The 14,573-nt window shown below is 43.8% G+C and overlaps 1 protein-coding gene across 2 annotated transcripts in view; it reads right to left on the bottom strand.

Moving 5' to 3' along the window:
- Positions 1-14,573, bottom strand: part of LOC109647328 (PDZ domain-containing protein 4-like) — a 31,848-nt gene that overhangs the window by 6,597 nt on the left and 10,678 nt on the right. Inside the window, exons 3-9 of one of the 2 annotated variants that reach the window (XM_069527630.1) lie at positions 9,025-9,075; positions 8,363-8,465; positions 7,647-7,899; positions 7,449-7,533; positions 6,277-6,375; positions 3,580-3,642; positions 1,926-2,027 (exon numbers count right to left, since the gene is read on the bottom strand). In XM_069527630.1, the coding sequence (XP_069383731.1) occupies positions 1,926-2,027; positions 3,580-3,642; positions 6,277-6,375; positions 7,449-7,533; positions 7,647-7,899; positions 8,363-8,465; positions 9,025-9,075 (756 nt within the window). Of the gene's footprint in view, positions 1-1,925; positions 2,028-3,579; positions 3,643-6,276; positions 6,376-7,448; positions 7,534-7,646; positions 7,900-8,362; positions 8,466-9,024; positions 9,079-14,573 lie in introns of both variants that reach the window. The other variant, XM_069527629.1, reaches the window with a different exon arrangement.

The raw sequence follows: 14,573 nt of genomic DNA, 5'->3' as shown, positions 1-14,573 counted from the left end.
GAAGTTTGGAAACACTGCTGAGTCTGTTTGTGTTGGAGTTGTGTGTGAACGCTTCTTCTTCTTGTGTGTGTGTGTGTGTGTGTGTGTGTGTGTGTGTGTGTTAGTGTGTGTGTGTGTTGTTGTGCCTTCAGCTTCATGCGTGTTTGTTAAATGTTCTGTTTCTTAATAATATTTATATTTCTATTCCACACCATCAGTTTAAATCCTGTGTGAATATAATTCAGAGATGTTTACATTAGTGTTGTTCCAGTAGAACTGTGTGTGTGTGTGAATGTATCGTGTGTGTGTGTGTGTGTGTGTGTGTGTGTGTGTGTGTGACCTTGACAGAAACAATAGAACACACAAGATGAATATCTACTCTTCTATTTACTCCTCTTCATCCATCATTCCTTCACCCCTCATCATTCCATCCGTCTGATTCCTCCATCTCTTCCCCTTCGTCTCTCTCTCTCTCTCTCTCTCTCTCTCTCTTCAGCAGGTTATCGGCCTCTATAAATATAACCCCCCCCCCCCCCCCCCCCCCCCCCCCCCCCCCCACAGAGTCATTGAAAAAGTTATAATATTAGGATTACTCAGGGATCAGTGATTATCTTTAATAACCCGTCACCGGCTGAGACGTTCTTTTATTTAAAGCTTCAATCGTTTCTATTTCATTATTTCATCAAGTAGCCTGAACTTCATCTCATATAAATATGGTAAGATTGAATATGTTGTGATATTGTACATGTTGTATTTGAATTAATTTTAAAGATCACTCTTCTGAATATTTCTGCTCTGTCTCGTTTTCTCCTGTTTCGCATCACGTCCTAATTTATTATTTGCTTCATTGATTAAACATCCGTCACTTCTCAGATCTAGTGTCAGAGTTCTCTAAGTACTGAGTGAGTGACGGCTCACACACACACACACACACACACACACACACACACACACACACACACACACACACACACAGTCGATGAATATGTATGACGTGTGTTTTAACCGACATGTATGAATATACCGTCCTGCAGTTCCTCCTCCGTCAGCACATGTGGACTCACACTGGGACCTGCTGTCACGCTGCACACATTTATCATGGTTGTGTGTGTGTGTGTGTGTGTGTGTGTGTGTGTGTGTGTGTGTGTGTGTGTGTGTGTGTGTGTGTGTGTGTGTGTGTGTTTATGACATTCAGGGAAAAGCCCATCGTGAACATGAAACTAGGTTTTAATAATGTTAAACTAGAATGGAACGGAGTGAATCCCTGAACTGAGATTTCAAACTGAGCTCCAGCTTCAGCTCCTCGAGCTCAAGCTGCTTCTGTGCACTTGAAACGTGCGCTCTCAGATTTCTCCGCTGCTCTTAGATGTTTTTCCCGACCCATAGAACGCCAGGTGTAGCGAGGACAGCGTGAAATTGTCCCGCCCTGGTTGTAGGTGCGTCAGTTTGACTCCCGACAGGACGCCGGTGTAATTATCCAGCTGTGACGGCCGGAGTGCAGGAACCTGGTTAATGTTTCCAGCCTCACAGTACTTTCTACATGTGGCGTCCCTGCTGTGAGACTGTGACCACACTGTGAACGCTCTCTGCTCGGCCTCCTGCAGCAGCAGCAGAAAGTAGGTCATTGAACTAGGCTGCGGAGACTGAGACGTGAAACAGTGGAGACACGTCAAACCTGAGGTTGTGGATGAGACGACTGTTTCTGGACCAGAAAATGAGGAAGAGGATGGAGATGAAGGTCACAGAACAAACGTCTCCTGGTTCTCTGCACTTACATGAACACTGAGGTAGAACCGGGAGTTGTTATGGTTTGTTGTGTCTCGTTGCATCATGTTGTGTTGTGTCTCGTTGCATCATGTTGTGTTTTGTCCCATTGGGCTGTGTTGTTTTGTGTCTCGTTGTGTTGTGTTGTGTGTGTTGTTTTGTGTCTCGTTGTGTTGTGTCACCTCTATGTCGGGCCTGGCCAGCAGCAGGGAGAAGTTGATGCTGTCCTCTCGGGTCAAAATGGCCACCGCTTCTTCTCTGTTCTGAATATCGACTCCGTTAATCTGGAGGAGACGATAACGACATCGTGTCTCAGTTACATTCACATAAACACAATCTCCTCCGTGTGTTTGCTCCTCCACCAACCGGAACATGTATGAACCCTGTCACACGTGTGTCCGGTTTGTGTTTGTCCATATTGTACGTCCCCCCCCGAACGCACAGGGAGACACCACACGGACCTTTATCCATGTGGTGACGGGTGTCATGGGAACTGGTGCAGACGCCATAGGTCGAGCTGCTGCCAGGTAACCATGGCGATACCCGTCGCTGCTGGTCTATTCTTATCACATCTGCAACTTTACCTTTCCCCAGTCAGAGCGTGTGTGTGTGTGTGTGTGTTTTATTTCAGAGATTTCACATTTCATTTGAATTAATAACGATAACTTGCTGCAGTTTCTTTAATCTACAAATAGTTTTAAGTACTTATAAGTAAGTTGTGTCAGAAAAATAAAAATTGTATATTATTAATGTTTTTGTACGATTTGTCCCCGAAGATAGAAACATGTTGAGATTTAAAACTTCAACATGAAGCAGTTTAATCTGGACAGAGACGCGGACGTCCACTGTTCCAACACAACACAAACTTTACGCAGCAGGTTGACGTCTCATGTGTCTTCGCTCAGTTTTACTTTGTGTCAAACGCTAACTTTCCTGAATGAACACAGCAGCTCCATCACTGAAGTCAAAACTTTAACTTTAATGTGTCACATGTTGACGAATCTTCAAAATCTTAACAAACCTAGAAAACGTAGAAGTCTGTTCAGTGTTTTTGTGTTTTGTGATCATCTGGAAACTCGCTGAACGATTTGAGCCAAGTTCTGATCCGATTCCTGAGACCAATGATTTTAGAAACTGATCTAATCTGATGAGAAGTGAAACTTTGTGGTTTCACTTCTCATCAGATTTAAATTCTCTAAATTAGTAAAAAGTACGAGCAGGAACCGTCCTTGAGGAACATCTGTATGTTTTCATGAAAACCAGATTATTTTCGAAGTGACAGTTTTATGAGTCGTCTGTGACAAACAGCTGAGTGGTGACCCCCCCCCCCCCCCCCTCCCCTCCCCCCACCACCACCTCCATCTCTCTCGTCTATTTTTAGGGCAGCAGTAACCGGGCTGCTGACGGCTCGCTCTGATTGGACGAGTCCGTCCCGAGGGTTTCAGGTATAAATTTACATAGTTTGATTTGAATCTATTTTAAACGCTGACAGCGTCAGTCGACCCGTCAGAGGACGCGTTTGTGTTTTCAGGAGAAGCCTTTAGCCGACCTGAAGGTCGACAGTGATCACACATGAGTACGGAGATATTTCTCTTCATCACTCGTCTGAACGAACTGTGACCGTTTGTCTGGAGCTTCAGGAAGAGTCACCGAGTGACGAAGAGTTCAACCTCAGTGAGACTTCATTCATGTTTTCTTCAGGAAAAAAGGTGCAACCAAAAAAATTAATGTGCCAGCGGCAGTAACTGTACATTTATTTATACTTTAGGGTAAAGTTACTTTTACTTGGGCTGAGTTACAGTTCATGCTCGAGACATAAAAAACAGGTTTGAGTACCTGTAAGATTCGGTCGCCCTCTCGGATTCGTCCGTTTTTAGCTGCGATGCTGTTTGGATTAACCTGAGTAGAGAGAGAGAGAGAGAGAGAGAGAGGCAAAGGATGAATGGATAAATAAATGACTTCATGAATTAAACAACATATAAATGAATAGTAATGAGTGAGTCAGGATAAACTGAGTGAATATTGGGTGAATGATTCAAAGGATTAACAGATGAATCAAAGTGAAGATGGATGTAATAAATAAAGAGATGAATAGAAAGAGGAGTGATTGATTTAATGAAAACAGGAGGAGGAGGAGAAACTGCATCAGGCCACAGACGAGTGAAGGCATGAGTCAGTGTGAGGTGAAGTGAACGAGTGAAGGAATGAATCAGTGTGAGGTGAAGTGAACGAGTGAAGGGATGAATCAGTGTGAGGTGAAGTGAACGAGTGAAGGAATGAATCAGTGTGAGGTGAAGTGAACGAGTGAAGGGATGAATCAGTGTGAGGTGAAGTGAACGAGTGAAGGAATGAATCAGTGTGAGGTGAAGTGAACGAGTGAAGGGATGAATCAGTGTGAGGCGAAGTGAACGAGTGAAGGGATGAATCAGTGTGAGGCGAAGTGAACGAGTGAAGGGATGAATCAGTGTGAGGTGAAGTGAACGAGTGAAGGGATGAATCAGTGTGAGGTGAAGTGAACGAGTGAAGGAATGAATCAGTGTGAGGTGAAGTGAACGAGTGAAGGGATGAATCAGTGTGAGGTGAAGTGAACGAGTGAAGGAATGAATCAGTGTGAGGTGAAGTGAACGAGTGAAGGAATGAATCAGTGTGAGGTGAAGTGAACGAGTGAAGGGATGAATCAGTGTGAGGTGAAGTGAACGAGTGAAGGAATGAATCAGTGTGAGGTGAAGTGAACGAGTGAAGGCATGAATCAGTGTGAGGTGAAGTGAACGAGTGAAGGCATGAATCAGTGTGAGGTGAAGTGAACGAGTGAAGGAATGAATCAGTGTGAGGTGAAGTGAACGAGTGAAGGAATGAATCAGTGTGAGGTGAAGTGAGGTGAAGTGAACGAGTGAAGGGATGAATCAGTGTGAGGTGAAGTGAACGAGTGAAGGAATGAATCAGTGTGAGGTGAAGTGAACGAGTGAAGGGATGAGTCAGTGTGAGGTGAAGTGAACGAGTGAAGGGATGAATCAGTGTGAGGCGAAGTGAACGAGTGAAGGAATGAGTCAGTGTGAGGTGAAGTGAACGAGTGAAGGCATGAATCAGTGTGAGGTGAAGTGAACGAGTGAAGGAATGAATCAGTGTGAGGTGAAGTGAACGAGTGAAGGCATGAATCAGTGTGAGGTGAAGTGAACGAGTGAAGGAATGAATCAGTGTGAGGTGAAGTGAACGAGTGAAGGAATGAATCAGTGTGAGGTGAAGTGAGGTGAAGTGAACGAGTGAAGGGATGAATCAGTGTGAGGTGAAGTGAACGAGTGAAGGAATGAATCAGTGTGAGGTGAAGTGAACGAGTGAAGGAATGAATCAGTGTGAGGCGAAGTGAACGAGTGAAGGAATGAATCAGTGTGAGGTGAAGTGAACGAGTGAAGGGATGAATCAGTGTGAGGTGAAGTGAACGAGTGAAGGGATGAGTCAGTGTGAGGTGAAGTGAACGAGTGAAGGGATGAATCAGTGTGAGGTGAAGTGAACGAGTGAAGGAATGAATCAGTGTGAGGTGAAGTGAACGAGTGAAGGGATGAATCAGTGTGAGGTGAAGTGAACGAGTGAAGGAATGAATCAGTGTGAGGTGAAGTGAACGAGTGAAGGCATGAATCAGTGTGAGGTGAAGTGAACGAGTGAAGGCATGAATCAGTGTGAGGTGAAGTGAACGAGTGAAGGAATGAATCAGTGTGAGGTGAAGTGAACGAGTGAAGGAATGAATCAGTGTGAGGTGAAGTGAGGTGAAGTGAACGAGTGAAGGGATGAATCAGTGTGAGGTGAAGTGAACGAGTGAAGGAATGAATCAGTGTGAGGTGAAGTGAACGAGTGAAGGGATGAGTCAGTGTGAGGTGAAGTGAACGAGTGAAGGGATGAATCAGTGTGAGGCGAAGTGAACGAGTGAAGGAATGAGTCAGTGTGAGGTGAAGTGAACGAGTGAAGGCATGAATCAGTGTGAGGTGAAGTGAACGAGTGAAGGAATGAATCAGTGTGAGGTGAAGTGAACGAGTGAAGGCATGAATCAGTGTGAGGTGAAGTGAACGAGTGAAGGAATGAATCAGTGTGAGGTGAAGTGAACGAGTGAAGGAATGAATCAGTGTGAGGTGAAGTGAGGTGAAGTGAACGAGTGAAGGGATGAATCAGTGTGAGGTGAAGTGAACGAGTGAAGGAATGAATCAGTGTGAGGTGAAGTGAACGAGTGAAGGAATGAATCAGTGTGAGGCGAAGTGAACGAGTGAAGGAATGAATCAGTGTGAGGTGAAGTGAACGAGTGAAGGGATGAATCAGTGTGAGGTGAAGTGAACGAGTGAAGGGATGAGTCAGTGTGAGGTGAAGTGAACGAGTGAAGGGATGAATCAGTGTGAGGTGAAGTGAACGAGTGAAGGAATGAATCAGTGTGAGGTGAAGTGAACGAGTGAAGGGATGAATCAGTGTGAGGTGAAGTGAACGAGTGAAATGTTTGCTGAGTGAATGAAGAGACGAAGGAAGGAATGAATCAGTGTTTCCTGTCGTCACCTCTCCCACGTAGATCCCCAGGTCCTCCTCGTCGTCCGTCCTGTAGCACACGGTCAGACCCAGCTTCTCCTGCTGACTGGACTTGTACAGCTCCACCTCCTGCAGGAGGAAGAGGAGGAGGAAGAGTTGGTGGTTTATGATGAGGAGCGCTGGTGCAGCTTGTTTTGTGTTTGGTTCAGTGTCGGACAACAGAAATGTCTTGACTTCTTTCTCTTTCTCTTTCTCTTTCTCTTTCTCTTTCTCTTTCTCTTTCTCTTTCTTTTCTTTCTAGACAATTAAACTTTGATTGATTGAACACTGTAAAAGTTTATACATGATATTTATTTATAATGCGCAGCGAGCAGGATGTATATTGATGTTGATGATGACATCATACATGTTTGAACCTGTGTATGTGCTGTTAAATAAAATGTTCAGTAGTGGGAGTTAATGGAAGTTTGGTAAAAATATATAAAGAATTAGAGAACGAGCCAGAGAAGAAGCTAGAGAACGAGCTGAGAACGAGCTAGAGAACAACAAGCTAGAGAACGAGCTGAGAACGAGCTCGAGAACAACAAGCTAGAGAACGAGCTAGAGATCGAGATAGAGAACAAGCTCGAGAACGAGCTCGAGAGCACCGGAGCAACTGATTTATTTTGGCGTCAAAAGAGGTAAATGATGTTATCGCAGAAAGAAAACAAGGTAATTTATCTTGATATAACGATGGTGTGATTGAGAAAAGAACAGAGGGAAGGAGAGAGCGAGCAGAGGAAAGATGGAGCATGAAGCAGGAAAGGAGGAGGAGGAGGAGGAGGAGGAGGAGGAGGAGGAGGAAGTCTCTGTGGCACCAGAAAGTGTTTCCACTTTACTGACTTCTATAATGATCTCAGGAAACAGCAGTGAACCAGTGGAGCAGAGACAAAAAGGACCATTCAGCTAAAACCCGTCCATTAGGCCTCTGAACACTCGGAACACTTCGACGTGTCCCAGAGTTTTTTTGCTTCACGAGCAGAAACCCTGCGTCTTTATGTTTTCACTTTCTGTTTCGTCTCTTCACTGATTCCTCACGTTTCCATCCCTTCGTCCTCCTCTCTTTCTCTCCTCTCCTTCTTGTTTAGTGTTTATGTTTGATTTGATTGTTCTGCTCCTCTTTGTCTCCACTTCCCACTTCTAGTGATTGAGACCGTCCTCACCTCGTACTCCAGGTCGTCCTGTCTGTCCACCTCATGATTAGACACGTCAAAGTAGTCGTTGGGGTCATTGTACTCGAACACACAGCTGGGGGGGGGGGGGGGGAGAGACAAAAAAATCAATCACCGTCCACAGATTTCATATCTGGAGACCTGTCTTTTGTTTTTCTTTGTCATTTGAAGACAAAGGTCGAGACGTACAACTCATTGATCCCGTACGGTCCCTCGAGGTGAGGGAGGGGAGGGGAGGGGGGAGGAGGGGGAGGGGAGGAGGAGCCTCCTCGGCCGTGGTGGTGATGGTGGTGGTGGTGACCTCTGCTCCTCCCCATCGTCATGATGCCCTGGAAGCTGATGTCCGTCTGCGTGGCGTTGTCGACGCAGTCGGGGATGGCTACCATGGTAACAGAGGAGATGGAGGTGCTGCCGGTGCCGTTACCGCCGCACACGACTGTACCTGAGGGGGGGGGGGGGGGGGGGGATGGGGGGGGCACAGAAGTTATGTTTTCACCGTCTGTTTGTTTGTGAGGAAGATGAACTGATGAGCAGCAGCGAACACGATGCTGTGACTTGTTGCTTTGTGTTTGTTTGACTGAACAAAGAAACATGAAGGTTTAAAACATGTGAATGAGAAAAGAAAACGAAAACAGAAACGATGAGTTTCTGCATCAGACGAGATGAAAAGATGGGAGGAGGAGGAGGAGGAGTGAGGAGGAGAGAGCGTGGGAAAGACGAGGAAGAAGCAGCTCAGGTGGGAAGTGATGAGAAGAGATGATATTAAAGGATGAGAGGAAGTGGAGGATTCCTGTGAGACAGCATCACAGAGCAGAGAGAACCGACGCTGCAAAGTCAAAGGAGATAAAAGAAAAGACTGAAAATAAAATGTGTGCTCACACGTGTACCCGTCAGAGGTGATTTACCTTTCCTCCTGTGACTCTTACGGACCGAGCCAGGTTGGTGCAAAGGCTCCTGGGAGTTTTGCGGCCTGTCTAGTGGTGGCTGAGAGGTTCTCCGACCTCTGACCTGAGGGTGGGACGAGACTTGTAATGTTATAGATTTCTAATCAAGAATTATAACAAACGATTCTAAATTAAATATTAAACTGATGAAAAATAAAAACATGAATATAATAAAGTAAAAGACAGAACCAGCTAATGATGAGTCAGCTTTTGTTTAAGCTGCGGGCGAGGAACGAGAAATGTTCAAATTGTGCTGAATGAGGAGTTGGAGGAAAGGTCGGGGGTCTTTAAAACGTGGGCTTCAAGGAGAGAGCTCCGCAAATGTCAAGTCTGCTTGTTACGACAGATTCGAGTCCAGAGACGGAGCTGCAGAACAAATGTGACGCTCCCGGAGTTATTTTCTCTCCTGTACGTTTGTTTCCTCCGTGATTGAAGTATAAATATAAAGTTTGATAAAGTGTGAAGCTTCTGCACACTGAAAAACCTCCTCCGATAAATCAGGGGACAGAAGCTGCACAGGCCACAGTGAAGTGTCCTCCATCCATCGTCAGCTCTACGGGAGTGGAACCTTATTAAAGATGACTGATAGGAGGCAGAGGCAGCGACGCAGCTCCGAGTCTCACCTTCACGTTTCCGTGTCGGTCCATCGGCCGCAGGGAGCTGCTCCATCCTTTCTGCTGATGACACCAACCACAATCAGTTATGACACATTCAGCATGGAAACGTGTTGCATGTGTATATTAACATTTTTAATGCTGGTGTGTTGTCACTGTTTCTAAATCCTCTGAGGTCGGTGCAGCACATCGAGGCTTTTTATTCAACTTGACGGCTGCTTTGGAATTAATGCACGTTGATGCGCAACACTTCGGTTTCGCAGGAGCTGATGTTTCTGTGCAGGTTTTTTATGTTTTTGACAATCGAATTCCCATTTTCCACCTCAAAGCTACATGTGACCAAGTGGCGAGCACGTTGAGGTCGGGGGGGACGAGCAGCCAGTGCTTTGCTCAGAGGCACAAACTGTCTGAGGAGCAGATGCTAATTTAAAGTGAAGTCCGTGGCCTCGGGTTCAATCAGCTGCTCAGACTGGTTCACATGCATCGAGCTGCCGGCGACGCACATCAAGTGTTGTTACTGAGAGCAGAGAGAGATCGACGTCACTCAGAACACGCAGTCATTATTGATGTGTTTCTACTGAGTGTGTGTGTGTGTGTGTGTGTGTGTGTGTGTGTGTGTGTGTGTGTGTGTAATATAAATACTCAGAGATGTTTTTATAATTAGGTTTTAATGTTGAATGTCACACACGCTAATTTAATGTCTGAGGACACATGCTACTGCTTCAACCTGCTACTTCCAGGTACAACACACACACACACACACACACACACACAAACAGACACACACACACACACAGACACACACACAGCTCATGAATACTTGAATGGACGCTCACAAACACACACCTTTCCTCCTCCTCCCTTTGTCTCAGAGATGATTGTTATGCATTACATGTTCTCTGCAGGTTGTGTTTGTGTGTGTGTGTGTGTGTGTGTGTGTGTGTGTGTGTGTGTGTGTGTGTGTGTGTGTGTGTGTGTGTGTGTGTGTGTGCGTGTGTGTGTGTGCCAGTAAACATAAGACCAGTCAATAGTCAGTCAATAACCACAAGTGATCAGGCCTGTTGTGACCTGGTCAGTGATTCTGTTTCATCTGCTATTAAGTAGGTGTGTGTGTGTGTGTGTGTGTGTGTGTGTGTGTGTGTGTGTGTGTTGGTGAGTTCCTCTCTTTGCTCTTGAATCATCGTCTTCATCATTTTGTTGCTCAGTGATTTAAAAAACAAAGGTTTGGTGAAATTCACCACAAACCAAAAGTCGATGACATCAATTGACTTTTCATTTGTTCTTTGAAATCGTTTGGTTTCATCTTAAAGCCGTCGCAGCTGCAGGAGTTCAGAGAGCAGATGTCTCATGAGAAGAGCCGCAGCCGCAGCTCAGGAGTGCAAGAGCACAGTTTGAGCACAAGCAGAGCAAATCGAAGCGCAAGCAGCGGCTGTTCGAGCGAAAGCTTTACAACATCTGAGCATGAAACCCATGAGTCCTCCTCTTGAACTGAAACGTCTCACTCTTCGATGAAGAGAAGAGATTCTCATTGAACAGTTTCCCTCGTTGTGTTTTACAAGCAGTTTTATCTCAGATCTAATTGACGCTAACGAGCTTGATTTTAGAGGCTGTGCTTGTAACCGTGTGCGTCTGTGAACGAATAAAGGACGAGCAGAGCGACACATTCACAGACGGCACCGACAGGTTTAAGATTCACTACACAAGTATCATTGTGTCTGTTTGTCTGCGCACAACAATTTTCCTGTGCGTGAAAACTCCAGCATCCCCCGACTCCCTGCTGTGCTGCCACTCATTATTCTGCTGTGTGTGTGTGTGTGTGTGTGTGTGTGTGTGTGTGTGTGTGTGTTACACACTAACTACAAGGGGCCCTCCGCAGCAGCCTGACAGAAATCACAGCTAAGTGAAGTGTGAAATTAATAAGCCAACGTGAGGAAAGAGCTGACGTTTCTTTTTGCTGGAGCGACTCGACGATGCTGCAGCTTTGTGTTTGTGATGAATCTCAGTCTGACGCCTGCTGCGTTTCACAGTGACGACGGATTATTGATCGTTCTCAGCAGATTCGTCTCAACAGCTGTAACCACGAGCTCCGTGACAATCACGCTGAGTTTTGAGTCCCAGCGACAGGAGGTGAGACGTCGTGGAAGCTGCTGAGCATCGATCGTTATCCAGTGTTTTCACTTCATTATGTTTCCACGCCGACGAGTCATTCACAGACTGATCTCTGATCGATGGACCGTGACGGGAGTGAATGAAATCAAATATGTTAATGAAACACTTTTAATTACCAGCACATTAGAAAGCACGCAGGGCGGGGGGGGGGGCTCCAGAGGAGGTGGCGTGGTTCAGTCTTTCACTTTATGATTGTTTTTATCTTTGTTATTAGTTTAAATGATAATTAATCGTATGCAGACGATTGGTTTCAGACCGACTCCGTCGATATTTCCTCGTCCCTGACGTGAAGTCAGGATCACTGACGTTACTAAAATTCCTCCTCTGGGATCATGAACGTCTGTGGACGGTGTTGTTGAGGTATTTTTCAGATTGTGTTTGACGAACACGACTGATCAACGCTGTGATGAGTTCAAACAGACGACGCCTCCTGCACGACGCGACTTTAAACTGTTTCTCATCAACACGTGAACATATGGAACCGAGGGGGCGGGGCTTTTTATTGTCGTGTTTTGTTGTCGCCGTGTGCTCGGTCTGTCGGAGTCTTCATCAGCTTCACCTCCCGGGGCTTCAACAGGCCTCTCCTCCCTGCTCATTAAGAATTTACTGGTTCCATCAACACACACTTCCTCCACATCTATCTACACACACACACACACACACACACACACACACACACACACACACAGAGTTCCACATCAACACACTTCTCCCCTCTAACATTTATCTCTTTCACTCACATACACCCCCCATAGTGCATGAACACGCACACACACACACACACACACACACACACACACACTAAGGGGAAAGAGATGGGACAGTGGATCCATTTTTCATTTCCAGGGAGAAGCACAGATTCTATAATCAAGCCCGGGGGAGGCCGGGGGAGGGTAAGAGAGGGAGCGGTCAGAGAGAGGGAGAGAGAGGACGAGAATCCAGACGATGATAACGACTGAAAACAAGGAGACGTCTCTACGTTATAGAAACACGTGTTCTGTGGAACTTTGATTAATTCATGTTAAACACAAATGGAACAGAAACGTTACGATGTGAAGCTCGAACACAGAATATCTACAGATCTCTATTCACTCCTGAATTCATTTCTCCAGCGTTTTGACTCTATCACTTCTAATCCTCGTCCATACTAACGTGACCACTCCCCTTCACTGGGCCTGGTGGTGTAAACAGGAAGCGTTTGGCGGTTAGCTGCAGAACGAGCTCGGCTGCTGACGAGGACGAAACGTAAAACGTAAAATGTAAAATGTAAAAATGTAGAACAACAGGGTCAGAAACATGGATTCTATATGTCGTGTTTTATTCTGGTAGCTGAGGCTGCTTGTTTTATTCTGGAAGGAGGTCATGTGACAGGAGCCTGACCAATCAGTGAAGGCTGCGTCCTGACCAAAAAGACACAGCAACATTTCCCAGCATTCCTGAACATTTCTGCTCCTGTGACGGAAAACATCCCATTTTCATGAGTATTATTATCATGAGTATTATTATCATGAATATTATTATCATGAGTATTATTATCATGAGTATTATTATCATGAGTATTATTATCATGAGTATTATTATCATGAATATTATCATGAGTATTATTATCATGAATATTATCATGAGTATTATTATCATGAGTATTATTATCATGAGTATTATTATCATGAGTATTATTATCATGAGTATTATTATCATGAGTATTATTATCATGAGTATTATCATGAGTATTATTATCATGAGTATTATTATCATGAGTATTATTATCATGAGTATTATCATGAGTATTATTATCATGAGTATTATTATCATGAGTATTATCATGAGTATTATTATCATGAGTATTATTATCATGAATATTATTATCATGAGTATTATTATCATGAGTATTATTATCTTGAGTATTATTATCATGAATATTATTATCATGAGTATTATTATCATGAGTATTATCATGAGTATTATTATCATGAGTATTATTATCATGAGTATTATCATGAGTATTATTATCATGAGTATTATTATCATGAGTATTATTATCATGAATATTATTATCTTGAGTATTATTATCATGAGTATTATTATCATGAGTATTATTATCATGAATATTATTATCATGAGTATTATTATCATGAGTATTATTATCATGAATATTATTATCATGAGTATTATTATCATGAGTATTATTATCATGAGTATTATTATCATGAGTATTATTATCATGAATATTATCATGAGTATTATTATCATGAGTATTATTATCATGAGTATTATTATCATGAGTATTATTATCATGAGTATTATTATCTTGAGTATTATTATCATGAGTATTATTATCATGAATATTATTATCATCCTCTGTCAGTTGTTTATAGTTTGATGGAAATAAAATACACAGGAACCCTGCGACACAGTGAAAACGATGTTCTTATCTCAGGAACCATCAGGTCCATTCAGTTTCAGTTCACGTGAAACTTCACGTGTTGCTTCAGGAAACTCAGCGACTCCGGGGAGTTTGTTTTCACAATATCATTTAATGTCTAAATCTAATCACAACCAAATGAGATGAATCTCATTATTTATTAAATATAATTAAATATATATTTATACTATTTTCACCCCCCCCCCCCCGCCACCTCTACAACACTGACCGTCTCCCCTCCCCCACCTGTGATTCTTCAGCCTCACATGTTTCTCTACTTTTATTATCAGAACCTCTGGAGACGAACCGGCTCATTAACGATGTGACTCAACGCTAACAAACATACAAGACAGGAAATAAATCAACATGAAAGACAAGAGACGCAAATAGATGAAAGAGTAAAATAAACAAATGAAGGGATTCAAAAATAATCAGAACGAACAAAACAAGAGATAAAGAACGAACAAGAAGAATCTAACAATAATTACAAACACAAACTGTGTCTCTGAAACATCCAACTGGTCCAATCAGTCGTCAGGGACGAGGGTGAGAGTGTGCAGCTCACAGAGAACACACACACACACACACACACACACACACACACACACACACACACACACACACACACACACACACACACACACACAACTATGATTCATAATCCACATTAATATTTCACACGTTTCTCTGAAGCTTCTGTCTGAGCTGAGTTTCATCCACAACACTTAGTTCCACACGAACACGTCTCAGACCGTGTGTGAACGTGTTGTTCAGGATCTCGAGGTTTCATTTCCTCTTTCAGTTTAACACTTCATGATTTCATGCTCAGATTTTATTTCGCTCTCACTCAAACAGCTTGAGCTCTTACACTCAGATATTTTGCGGCTTGGACAGATTTCCAGCTTCATTTGTTTCCGTTCACAATAGAACTGAACCGGTGTAGTGTTGGCGGTTGTCCCGCCCTCAT

Source organism: Paralichthys olivaceus, chromosome 6, assembly GCF_024713975.1.
Source record: "Paralichthys olivaceus isolate ysfri-2021 chromosome 6, ASM2471397v2, whole genome shotgun sequence".
NCBI lineage: Eukaryota > Metazoa > Chordata > Actinopteri > Pleuronectiformes > Paralichthyidae > Paralichthys > Paralichthys olivaceus.
The sequence above is the reverse complement of the archived record's forward strand: the minus strand, read 5'-3'. Positions and strand labels throughout refer to the sequence as shown.